A 13,040-nucleotide genomic window follows, 5' to 3' on the forward strand; every position below is an offset into this window, starting at 1 on the left:
TTTAATATGGTGGCATTAGAAGGGAAAAAGACTATTTTCATTTAATATCTCATTGCAAAAAATTAAAAAGTATAAAGTTTCAGTAAAACAGAAATTTATATAAGACATGATTGTGTGCCAAAGTACAACATTAAACCTCACTTGAAGTTTAAGAGGAAATTTCATAAATACCTTGGTTTTTTTTAAAGAATAACATTTACCCTTACATAGGTCACCTATCAGTTAGAAAATACTGTTTTGGGGGTTATTATAGCTCTAGATGCAAATCTTCATTATTATAAATCACAATTAGAGTATTTTATGAATATTTTAAAAGAGTCAGCAGTAATATCCATGGGATCTTTTGTTTTATTTTGACTACCAGTCTGTTTTTCTGTAGCTCCTCTTAAATTCTCTCAGGTTGGTTTATAAATCAAAGGACATATTCATTTCAGTTTTTTTTTATTTGCTCTAAGGAACTTTTAAATTCATTTTTGAAATAACTTGAAATTTGACATAGTGCTGATATCATCAGTTCTGTCATATCTCTCCCTTAAAGAAATTTTTCTGAATGTAACAAACCATACTGTATCTCATTCCAGAGCTTATCCTGAGCAACCAAAACTTTTGCCAGCCTTATAATTTATATTTACATATATGGTATACAATAATATACAAAATAAGTGTATACACATATTTATGTGTGTATTTTATATATATATACACATATATATTTGTGTGTATTTATATGTGTATGTGTGTGTGTATATATGTATGTATGCAGTTATAACACATGTATAAATCCCACCATAAGTGTTTGGCAGGATACAAGGAATATGTTTTCATGGTGGTTTAGGTTTCTTCAGTAGATCCTTAATTAGCCATGTAATCCTACATAGTAATTATCTTTTATCAGGCTCAGATAAGAAAGATATTTAATAAACTGGAGCATAGCTGTGGACAATTGCCTGAGGCATGATTTTCTAGTTTAAAATGAAGTGTGCTTTTTAAAGTTAATAACTATATGCTTTCATCAGCATAAAGTTGAATGCTTATGATTGTTGATGTTGCATACCTCTGGCTTCTAGGTAAATTAGTACTATAAATATACCATTGCTAATTGGAAGGAGAAAAAAAGAAGTTAAAGAAAAGTTAATTAAACCCAGAAGTTCCCTGGGCCTTAGGATCTATCCTGGGTCTTCACTTTACTGGAACAAATGCATATATCTGTATATGTAAACAAATTTGAGGTGTAATTATTCTATTTGTGACTGTGTTGTTCCTTATTTAAGTATCTGTTACACTTTCTGAACAATTAATAAATGCAAGACAGATTTAATATCACTAGACAAAATGATTTTGTTGAATTTAATAGGAAAAAATCATTCATCATGTGAATAATTTGTGATTCAGGAAATGAAGTGACAGCTCTGAAGGTAGAAAATAAGTTGTGGCATAGCTTTTAATGAAAAGCTTTGTTTGTTTAATAATTAGCCATGTTTGAAGTAGTAACAAAACAAAATTAATAAAGTATGTTCTCTTCATGGAGAAACCAAATCTCATTCAAAATGTAAATAAAACTAATTTATGTGGATTTAATGTCTTTATTTGAAGTACTATGTGAAAAAAAAATGATTGTCTTAAACTTTATTGTCATTTCAGAGTATCTGACTGTATTCTCTCAGATGATTGCATTCCATGATCCAGAGCTAAGCAATCATCTCAATGAAATTGGATTTATTCCAGATGTAAGTACTTGTTGCATTAATAGAAATGAGGTAAAAAAAAATAAAGCAGAAATCGGCAGCACAACAAAGTACTGTTTTTAAAGTTTTGTTGTCCTAAGAAGTCCATGTATCTAAACAAGTTCCTGCTACTAATTATAGTCTTTTTTTATAAAGTTTGTGTGGTTACCTTCCATATTCTCACTTTAAGTAAAGGGGAAGTATCTTATTTTTCTTGATACTATCAAATTATTTTTAAAAACCCAGTAGTGTGAGTGTTGTATTAAACTGTGATGTTAGCAGTTTTCACTTGGATTTTTTGATATTCAGGCCTGTTTTTGAAGAAGTAGGAAATTTGAACTTAGTAAATTCTTAAGTAGCTGCTTCTGTGTTTTGCTTGATACATTACCTTGGAAACTTTGCCAGATTTTGGCTTACTTCATTAGCTTCTTGGGTTCCTTATGAAACCAAAAGTCAGAGTTGACTGTCAAAGGTTAGCCAAGGTATAGCTTAGCCTATTACTCACATGTAGTATGTGACACGGACTCAAACCTCTTTTAAAAGTATCACAGGACTTTGTGAAACAAAACAAAACAAAAAAGAACCTTTTTGAGATAGCAATCTCCTTATTCTATCTTAACCTTCTTTGTTTCCTGATCATACCTTTCCTCTTAAGGCTTATATCCAGAAACCCATATGTTGATGGTAAGACTAGGGGTGAAAAATGTTTATATTAACACTATACTAATGCATTTAAAGTGTTAACAGTAACACTTACAGTATAAATACTTGCAGGGTGCTTTGAAGTTTAAAAAGTTTAAAAATACTTTCACAAACATTTCATTTGATTCTCAAGACAAATCTGTAAGGTGTATGAAGCAAGTAATTTCAGCATTAGTAGATAAGAAATTTATTGTTTGAGAAGGTAACAAAACTAAATAGTCTCAGAACATAAAACTTTAACTTATGTCATTTGACAGCCCTCTGCCCCTAGTCTGGTTCATCTTCCAGTGGGAGAACAGAGACTAAAACGTAGGTGTACTAATTCTAGTTCATTGCTCTGTGTGTTGCACTGTAATTCTGTGATGTCATCGTCAGGCCTAAAGTAGCCATCCTTCATATATACAGTGGTATTTGCTTCTAGGCCTGTGGAGAAATACCTTTCATTTGAGTACATGGCTTGCTCAATGAGGGCTCCAAAAAATATATATACATATTATAAAACAAATAAAATAAGATCAAACCCTATAATTATGTATAGAGATAGAAAACTTTGTAAAAATTTAACCAGTATATATATTATCATATTAAGTATTCATTTTTACATAACCCTACCTTTCCTGCTTCACATTATAAATGTGAGATATGGCATAAGACAATACTAGATTAAATCTTATGGCTAGAGTTGAAGAAATTATAAAGGAACTGATTGCCGAGTTGGTAATTGTTTTAGGTTTCTGAGGGAAAAACTACTATGATATAGACTTAAAAAAAAGGATAATTCTTTTTTAAAAATTCCCTTGAAAGCACCTAATTGTGCTCGGTGACTAAACAGAAAACTACACTGCTTTAGTCAGAGTTTTAGATTGAGAAGAATCATTTATGTAGAAAAATATGTATGGAATTATAAAGATAGTCTGATAAAATCCTTAGACATATTCATGAACATAGTATTAAAAAATCACATATGGAAAAATAACTTATCTTTGCTTAATCAGAAAAATTAAACTCTGAAAGTGTACGGTATATGAGAAGAGGCAAGCAAAAAACATTGTTAAAAAATAATGTGTACATATATTAAGCGCTTACTGTGCACTAAGCACTGCTCTAACCCTCTTTAAGCACTCCTCTAATCCTCACAAGTTTGCAATCTAATTAAACAATGACTATTAAATATTTATACGTAAAATCAATTGGGGAAAGGCTAATAGCATGATGGAAGTAAAATTCTAGATAACAATAACATGAAAGGTAAGAGTCAGTGGGATTTCAACTTAAAAGTGTTCTAATGATTTTGTATCATTTGAGGGGAAAGTAAATATGCTCTTTATATTTAGACATCCAGTCAGGCATCCTTTCAGATCTGGGATTTGATTTTACCGTACTCAAAAGCTAATAAATGAGCCTGTTACTGTTTCATGGATATTGGCAGAAAATCCAAGACTCCTGTGTCAGAGACAAAGGACTTTCTCACTCACAGCACAGCAAGCAGCATGAGCATTAGCATATTTGTCTTGATTTCCCTTGCTTCCAAATCCCATAGAGACGACACAGAGGGTCCAAATGATAACCTGCATAATGCAGTGGATTGTGTTATAGGAGAGGAACTCCGAGTTTAGGGAACTTAATTTTTTTTTTTAATGGATATTGAACATATCTTCATTTACTCTGGAGAGAGAAAGAGAGAGAGAGAGAGAGAGAGAGGCTATCGTTTTCTTCTGAGGCTATAAGAAAACCTGTCTGTTGCTGCAAAAAGAGACTCTATCTCTGTTTACCACGGCTATTTTTGTACAAACATCATTGAGACTATACTGCAGAACAAAGGGCAGTTAGCATCTCTGCTCACAAGAAATGTAGAAGTACAGGAATGCATATTAAAATTTGAATGGTACTCACTAAAAGAATAGAAAGAAAATGTATAACTTTTAAATGGAATGGGGGAGTGTGGAACAAAGGAAAGTCATCCACCCCTTTAAAAACATAGAGAAAACACAGAAAGAGGGTAACCTGATTACCTAATAAAGGAAATTATTAGATATTTTAAAAAATCCATCTGTATACTGTTTATAAGAGACAAATGTAAAAATTTAAGGATATTGGTCAAAAAGGAGATTTAAAAAATATGAGGCAAATATTAACCAAAAGAAAACTAATGCAGTGATATTAATATAAACTAGTGAAACAGAAAGCACAAAATAAACCCATCCAGGTATGGAATTTGGTATATGACAGAAATGGCTCTATACGTCAATTTGAAAAGATTATTCAATAAATGGCCCTGATGCAATTGCGTAACTGTATGGAGGGAGGTGGGAATCAAAGCCAACCTCACACCATACATAAAAATAAGTTCTAGCTTGCCTAGAAGACATACATATGGAATGTCAGATTTATAATTTCCATCTAGGAAGGAATTCTTACAGAAGTTATAGAAAGTACAAAACATAATATTTAAAGAAGAGAGAATTAGAATTGAGGAATGGTAGAAAGGGGCTTTCCATTATATTGGAATCTATAATGTACTATTTTGCTTTAAAAGTTTTTCAAAGCATTTGTGACAAAATGTTAGTTAATGTTTGTTAAATCTGAGTGGAGGGTACTTTAGTGTTTGTTAAATGTGCTGCTATATAAGGTGAGTTAATTATTTAATAATTCAATAATTTTGATATAATATCTTTATTCTATTTAGCTTCCCTCTCCATTATGACCCTCTCCTATAATTACTGGGGTATTTTTGTATAACTTCTTGTAAAAGCTTCAATACTAGTAATGCGAAAGTAATATTGATTCATATATATAGTGTGATTAGTTTTATGAGACATTCATAAGTCGCATGGGGTGGGGGACATTTCCTTGTGGGTTGAGAATGTCCAGTATGTGGCAAATACTGAGCATTCCTGGCCCCCAGCCACTGATTGTCTATAATAATCCCCTAATCATTGTGACAGTAAAACACCTACACGTTATTTCTGAAAAATGTCTCTACATGTATTTCCAAACATCCTCTAGGGAACACGTCTATCACTATTGAGAGTCCTAGAGTTAACAAAAGAGAAGTTAGGGGAAAGAGAATATATCTTAACCTGGAGGAAATTCCCTTTTCTCTGACTATTCTTTTGTCACGGAGAAAGGGCAAAAGGAGAGATATTTAACACAGTTAAAGTGTTAATAGGAAGATTATTTTTTGGGGTTTTTGTTGTTGTTGTTGTTGTTGTTGTTTTTGTGGTACGTGGGCCTCTCACTGTTGTGGCCTCTCACGCTGCGGAGCGCAGGCTCAGCGGCCATGGCTCACGGGCCCAGCCACTCCGCGGCATGTGGGATCTTCCCGGACCGGGGCATGAACCCGTGTCCCCTGCATCAGCAGGCAGACTCTCAACCACTGCGCCACCAGGGAAGCCCTGTTTTTAGTTTTTTGAAATCTTGATTTTTTTGTGTGTGTTTTGTTGGGCTGTTTCTCAAGTTTGGAGATAACATGAAAATGTTGAGACTATTTTTAAATTTAATTTAACAAAAAGATTTGATGTTTTTAACGTAGAGATTATTGACAATGAATAGTGGTGGGAGAGGTATGATGAAATGGAGAATTTTTCTAACATTTTTCTTATTCTATTAATAATCACTTATTTTTAGTTACATGTCATTAGTTTGTATGTGCAGTCTTGCTTTCTTTTTTTTTTCCCGAATTATTGCCTTCAGTGTTCTACCTTTAGGATGATTGCTTATGTTATACAGCAGAAACTAGCACACCATTGTAAAGCAATTATACTCCAATAAAGATGTTAAAAAAAAAAAAAGAAGATGATTGCTTAGGTGACTTTCTGCACCTCCAACAATACAGGCTAGGATTCATCAAGGGCAAATGTGGACACTTTGGAAATGAGATCCCAAACTGAGTTTCCTGCTCAATAACTAATCCTATCAAAGTAAGCCCTCATTAATCTTCCATCATTAAAATGCAGACTCCTATTGCAGGAAAGATTGTGATTTCTGGCTCCTTTCCATTTGCCGTGGGTCACAGAACTCTGAATACTGAGTACTGCTGAAGCTTGAATAGTTAGGAATGTTGTACACTGATGTGATGCTTAGATTATATATATCATGGTAGTTATGTGATTTACATATAAATAGGGTGAATAATGTGTATTTGGCAAAATTGGGGCCAGAGTGATTTTTATCATTTCTGTCTTGGTGTATGTTCTGCTTCTGAAAACATACCAGGCCTTTGAAATGAGAACAGGAAAGTATGTTTCTTCATTCTTAAGGAAACTATTTTTCTGAAATGCTATAAATAGCATTCAACCTGCAAATTATGAACAGTTGTCCGGTGGCCAGTAAGAGAAATGATAAGGGCTATATCTCAGTACTATATGTGCCTCTTGAACCTAACTGTCTGCTAAAGATAAAGCTAACAAATTCAGTCGTAAGCAAGTATGCTGGCAAAACCGTTGTCATTTAACTACAGTCTTAATGGATGCTTATACTACTACCGATTTTCTCCCTCCCTAAAAGTTTATCACTGTCATTTTCAAATTTTATATTGAGCTGAGTTTGTACTAACCAAAAATGTGAAAGAATTTCTCAGAAATATTTATGTATTTGTTTGTTTTGTTTGTTCATTTGTTCCTTCATTCATTCCTGGCCTTCATGTTGTTATTGTTACATAAAGAAATTTTAGGTTTTAATCTAAAGAGGAGATTAGTGACAATGAGCTTTTTAGATTTTTATCAAGTGTGGTTACAGGGTAAATTAGGAAGTTGCACCCTGTTTAGAGTCTCCCATAACAAGAGTCCCCACTAACCTGTTCTAATCCATCTGTGGAGTGCCAGGATATGTCCTTTGTCTTGCTATTGCTGTTTTCCCTGACTTTAGTCCTAACCCCATTCTACTGACCTTGGGTTCTTGAAAGCCCTTAAATACAAAAGGCTTACTGAGCTCTCTTTCTTACGATAAAGCTTAATTACCTTTCAGAAAGGACTCATATCTCAGAAGCCAAAGACTTATTAATTCCATAGGCCAGGTATCTTCTTGCTAAGAACACATACATATAAGTTAAGTATCCAGCAAGTTTCCCTCTTTAGTAAATCCTCACTCTGTTTTCAATCTAATGTATCCTTATACTGGTTGAGAGACAAGTAAAAGGAAGTATATGCTTAGTGAAATAAGTCAGACAAAGACAAATACTATATGATACAACTTATATGTGGAATCTAAAAAATAATATAAATGAATCTATATGCAGAACAGAAATAGACTCGCAGACATAGAAAACAAATTTATGGTTGCCAAAGGAGAGAGGGAGCAGGGGAGGGACAAATTAAGGGTATGGAATTAACAGAAACAAACTACTATACATAAAATAGATAAGCAACAGAATTTACTGCATAGCACAGGGGATTACACCCAATATCTTATAATAACCTATAATGGAATGTACTCTACAGAAGACAAACCTGAATCACTGTCCTGTACATCTAAAACTAACACAATGTTGTAAATCATCTATACTTCAATTTTTTTCTTTTTTTTTTTTTGCGATACGCGGGCCTCTCACTGTTGTGTACTCTCCCATTGCGGAGCACAGGCTCTGGACGCGCAGGCTCAGCGGCCATGGCTTACGGGCCCAGCCACTCCGCGGCATGTGGGATCTTCCCGGACTGGGGCATGAACCCATGTCCCCTGCATCGGCAGGCGGACTCTCAACCATAGCGTCACCAGGGAAGCTCTATACTTCAATTTTTTTAAAAAAAAAAAGTATGTATGGTATGATGCAGCAGTTCTCAAACTTTTTGATCGGTCTTAGGACCCATTCACGTTTTTAAAAATTATCAGATATCCCAGAGTTTTTATGTGGGTTTATATCTCTTAGTATTTACTGAGACATTTAAAAAATTATGTAGTTATTCATTTAAAAATGACAATAACGAAACCATTGCATGTTAACAAAATAACATTTTTCTGAAAAATAATTGTTTTCCAAAACAAACAAAAAATAATGGAGGAGTGGTATTGTTTTATATTTTTGCAATTTCTACTTAATAGAGGAAAGTTAGATTCTCATACCTGCTTCTAAATTCAATCTGGTTGCAATACCTTGTTTTAGTTGAAGTACATGAAGAAACTCTGGTGGCCCTACATGGGCATGTAATGGCAAAGGACCTTTTCAGACAGTGGTAGTTTCTTAAAGCTTAATTGCAATGTACAATCTAAAACTATATCAATGAACTTTTCAGATTCTTTTATTTTCAAGTCCATCAATCTATCTTGCACTGTGAATGGCTCTTTTACCCGTACATGATTTTGTAATGTTGTGCATTGGTCATTTAGAAAATACTGGTGCACTGAACTATGCAGATCTTTCAACTATGAGACATTTTATTATACAACATCAAAAAAATCACATTTGTTAATATCACCACTGATCTCATCCAAAAAGTCATTAAGTATTGAGAAGCTGCCAAGCTAACAGTGGCAGATTCAAGTTTTCCAAAATTCTAATCTTCACCTGACAGCTATTGTTGTTTCTTGAAGTGAAAGGTTCACTTCATTTTTGAGAAATATCTGCCAAATATCCAAGCCTGAAAAAAATTATTGTTTTTATGTCATTCTTACAAGTAAAAAATGGCATTTCTTGAAAAAAACAACTACATTCACTCATAGCTGAAATGATTGCCCAAGTGCTTTTTTCTCAAGACAATCTTTTTTTTTCTTTTACACTAAGCAACAGATTTTTTTTTAAACATCTTTATTGGAGTATAATTGCTTTACAATGGTGTGTTAGTTTCTGCTGTATAACAAAGTGAATCAGCTATGCATATACATATATCCCCATATCTCCTCCCTCTTGCGTCTCCCCCCCACCCTCCCTATCCCACCCCTCTAGGTGGTCACAAAGCACCGAGCTGATCTCCCCGTGCTATGCTGCTGCTTCCCACTAGCTATCTATTTTAAGTTTAGTAGTGTATATATGTCCCTGCCACTCTCTCACTTTGTCCCAGCTTACCCCTCCCCCTCCCCATATGCTCAAGTCCATTCTCTAGTAGGTCTGTGTCTTTTTTCCCATCTTGCCCCTAGATTCTTCATGACCATTTTTTTGTTTGTTTTTAAGATTCCATATATATGTGTTAGTATACGGTATTTGTTTTTCTCTTTCTGACTTACGTCACTCTGTATGACAAACTCTAGGTCCATCTACCTCAATACAGATAACTAAATTTCGTTTCTTTTTATGGCTGAGTAATATTCCATTGTGTATATGTGCCACATCTTCTTTATCTATTCATCTGTTGATGGACATTTAGGTTGCTTCCATGTCCTGGCTATTGTAAATAGAGCTGCAATGAACATTGTGTTACATGACTCTTTTTGAATTATGGTTTTCTCAGGATATATGCCCAGTAGTGGGATTGATGGGTCATATGGTAGTTCTATTTGTAGTTTTTTAAGGAACCTCCATACTGTTCTCCATAGTGGCTGTATCAATTTACATTGCCACCAACAGTGTAAGAGTGTTCCCTTTTGTCCACACGCTCTCCAGCATTTATTGTTTGTAGATTTTTTGATGATGGCCATTCTCACTGGTGTGAGATGATATCGCATTGTAGTTTTGATTTGCATTTCTCTAAAGATTAATGATGTTGAGCAGTCTTTCATGTGTTTGATGGCAATCTGTATATCTTCTTTGGAGAAATGTCTATTTAGGTCTTCTGCCCATTTTTGGATTGGGTTGTTTGTTTTCTTGATATTGAGCTGCATGAGCTACTTGTAAATTTTGGAGATTAATCCTTTGTCAGTTGCTTCATTTTCAAATATTGTCTCCCATTCTGTGGGCTGTCTTTTGGTCTTGTTTATGGTTTCCTTTGCTGTGCAAAAGCTTTGAAGTTTCATTAGGTCCCATTTGTTTATTTTTGTTTTTATTTCCATTTCTCTAGGAGGGGGGTCAAAAAGGATCTTGCTGTGATTTATGTCATAGAGTGTTCTGCCTATGTTTTCCTCTAAGAGTCTTATAGTGTCTGGCCTTACATTTAGGTCTTTAACCCATTTTGAGTTTATTTTTGTGTATGGTGTTAGGGAGTGTCCTAATTTCATACTTTCACATGTACCTGTCCAGTTTTCCCAGCACCACTTATTGAAGAGGCTGTCTTTTCTCCACTGTATATTCTTTCCTCCTTTATCAAAGATAAGGTGGCCATATGTGCATGGGGTTGTCTCTGGGCTTTCTATCCTGTTCCATTGATCTATCTTTCTATTTTTGTGCCAGTACCATACTGTCTTGGTTACTGTAGCTTTGTAGTATAGTCTGAAGTCAGGGAGCCTGATTCCTCTAGCTCCATTTTTCGTTCTCAAGATTGCTTTGGCTATTCGGGGTCTTTTATGTTTCCATACAAACTGTGCAATTTTTTGTTCTAGTTCTGTGAAAAATGCCAGTGGTAGTTTGATAGGGATTGCATTGAATCTGTAGATTGCTTTGGGTAGTATAGTCATTTTCACAATGTTGATTTTTCCAATCCAAAAATATGGTATATCTCTCCATCTATTTGTATCACCTTTAATTTCTTTCATCAGTGTCTTATAATTTTCTGCATACAGGTCTTTTGTCTGCTTAGGTAAGTTTATTCCTAGATATTTTATTCTTTTTGTTGCAGTGGTAAATGGGAGTGTTTTCTTAATTTCACTTTCAGATTTTTCATCACTAGTGTATAAGAATGCCAGAGATTTCTGTGCATTAATTTTGTATCCTTCTACTTTACCAAATTCATTGATTAGCTCTAGTAGTTTTCTAGTAGCATGTTTACTATTCTCTATGTGTAGTATCATGTCACCTGCAAACAGTGACAGCTTTACTTTTTCTTTTCCAATTTGGATTCCTTTTATTTCTTTTTCTTCTCTGATTGCTGTGGCTAAAACTTCCAAAACTATTTTGAATAAGAGTGGTGAGAGTGGGCAACCTTGTCTTGTTCCTGATCTTAGTAGGAGTGGTTTCGGTTTTTCACCATCGAGGACGATGTTGGCTGTGGGTTTGTCATATATGGCCTTTATTATGTTGAGGAAAGTTCCCTCTCTGCCTACTTTCTGCAGGGTTTTTATCATAAATTGGTATGGAATTTTGTCGAAAGCTTCTCTGCATCTATTGAGATGACCATATGGTTTTTCTCCTTCAAATTGTTCATATGGTATATCACGTTGATTGATTTGCGTGTATTGAAGAATCCTTGCATTCCTGGAATAAACCCCACTTAAATCATTGTGTATGATCCTTTTAATGTGCTGTTGAATTCTGTTTGCTTGTATTTTGTTGAGGATTTTTGCATCTATGTTCATCAGTGATATTGGCCTGTAATTTTCTTTCTCTGTGACATCTTTGTCTGGTTTTGGTATCAGGGTGATGGTGGCCTTGTAGAGTGAGTTTCGGAGTGTTCCTCCCTCTGCTATATTTTGGAAGAGTTTGAGAAGGATAGGTGTTAGCTCTTCTCTAAATGTTTGATAGAATTCGCCTGTGAAGCCATCCAGTCCTGGGCTTTTGTTTGTTGGAAATTTTTTTTTGTGTGTGTGGTACACGGGCCTCTCACTGTTGTGGCCTCTCCTGTTGCGGAGCACAGGCTCCAGACACGCAGGCTCAGCGGCCATGGCTCACAGGCCCAGCCACTCCGCGGCATGTGGGATCTTCCCGGACTGGGGCACAAACCCGTGTCCCCTGCATCAGCAGGCGACTCTCAACGACTGCGCCACCAGGGAAGCCCGGAAGATTTTTAATCACAGTTTCAATTCAGTGCTTGTGATTGGTCTGTTCATATTTTCTATTTCTTCCTGGTTCAGTCTCAGAAGGTTGTGCATTTCTAAGAATGTGTCCATTTCTTCCAGGTTGTCCATTTTATTGGCATATAGTTGCTTGTAGTAATCTCTCATGATCCTTTGTATTTCTGCAGTGTCAGTTGTTACTTCTTTTTCATTTCTATTTCTATTGATTTGAGTCTTCTCCCTTTTTTTCTTGGTGAGTCTGGCTAATGGTTTATCACTTTTGTTTATCTTCTCAAGGAACCAGCTTTTAGTTTTATTGATCTTTGCTATCATTTCCTTCATTTCTTTTTCATTTATTTCTGCTCTGATCTTTATGATTTCTTTCCATCTGCTAACTTTGGGGGTTTTTTTTGTTCCTCTTTCTCTATTTGCTTTAGGTGTAAGGTTAGGTTGTTTATTTGAGATGTTTCTTGTTTCTCAAGGTAGGATTGTATTGCTATAAACTTCCCTCTTAGAACTGGTTTTGCTGCATCCCATAGGTTTTGGGTCATTGTGTTTTCATTGTCATTTGTTTCTAGGTATTTTTTGATTCCCTCTTTTATTTCTTCAGTGATCTCTTAGTTATTAAGTAGTGTATTGTTTAGCCTCCATGTGTTTGTATTTTTTACAGATTTTTTCCTGTAATTGATATCTAGTCTCATAGCATTGTGGTCAGAAAAGATGCTTGATACGCTTTCAGTTTTCCTAAATTTACCAAGCCTTGATTTGTGACCCAAGATATGATCTATCCTGGACAATGTTCCATGAGCACTTGAGAAGAAAGTGTATTCTGTTGCTTTTGGATAGAATGTCCTACAAATATCAATTAAGTCCATCTTGTTT

The 13,040-nt window shown here is 34.8% G+C and overlaps 1 protein-coding gene across 6 annotated transcripts in view; it reads left to right on the forward strand.

The window, feature by feature from the left end:
• TBCK (TBC1 domain containing kinase) overlaps window positions 1–13,040 on the forward strand; it is a 240,499-nt gene that overhangs the window by 99,019 nt on the left and 128,440 nt on the right. For all 6 annotated transcript variants that reach the window (XR_012331921.1, XR_004526637.2, XM_019927771.3 and 3 more), the window contains one exon: window positions 1,642–1,727. Coding sequence is in view for 4 of the 6 variants with exons in the window: in XM_019927771.3 (XP_019783330.1) it covers window positions 1,642–1,727 (86 nt within the window). In the remaining 2 variants the exon portion in view is untranslated. The remainder of the gene's footprint in view (window positions 1–1,641; window positions 1,728–13,040) is intronic.

The sequence above is a fragment of the Tursiops truncatus genome, chromosome 5 (genome assembly GCF_011762595.2).
Source record: "Tursiops truncatus isolate mTurTru1 chromosome 5, mTurTru1.mat.Y, whole genome shotgun sequence".
Taxonomy (NCBI): Eukaryota; Metazoa; Chordata; class Mammalia; order Artiodactyla; family Delphinidae; genus Tursiops; species Tursiops truncatus.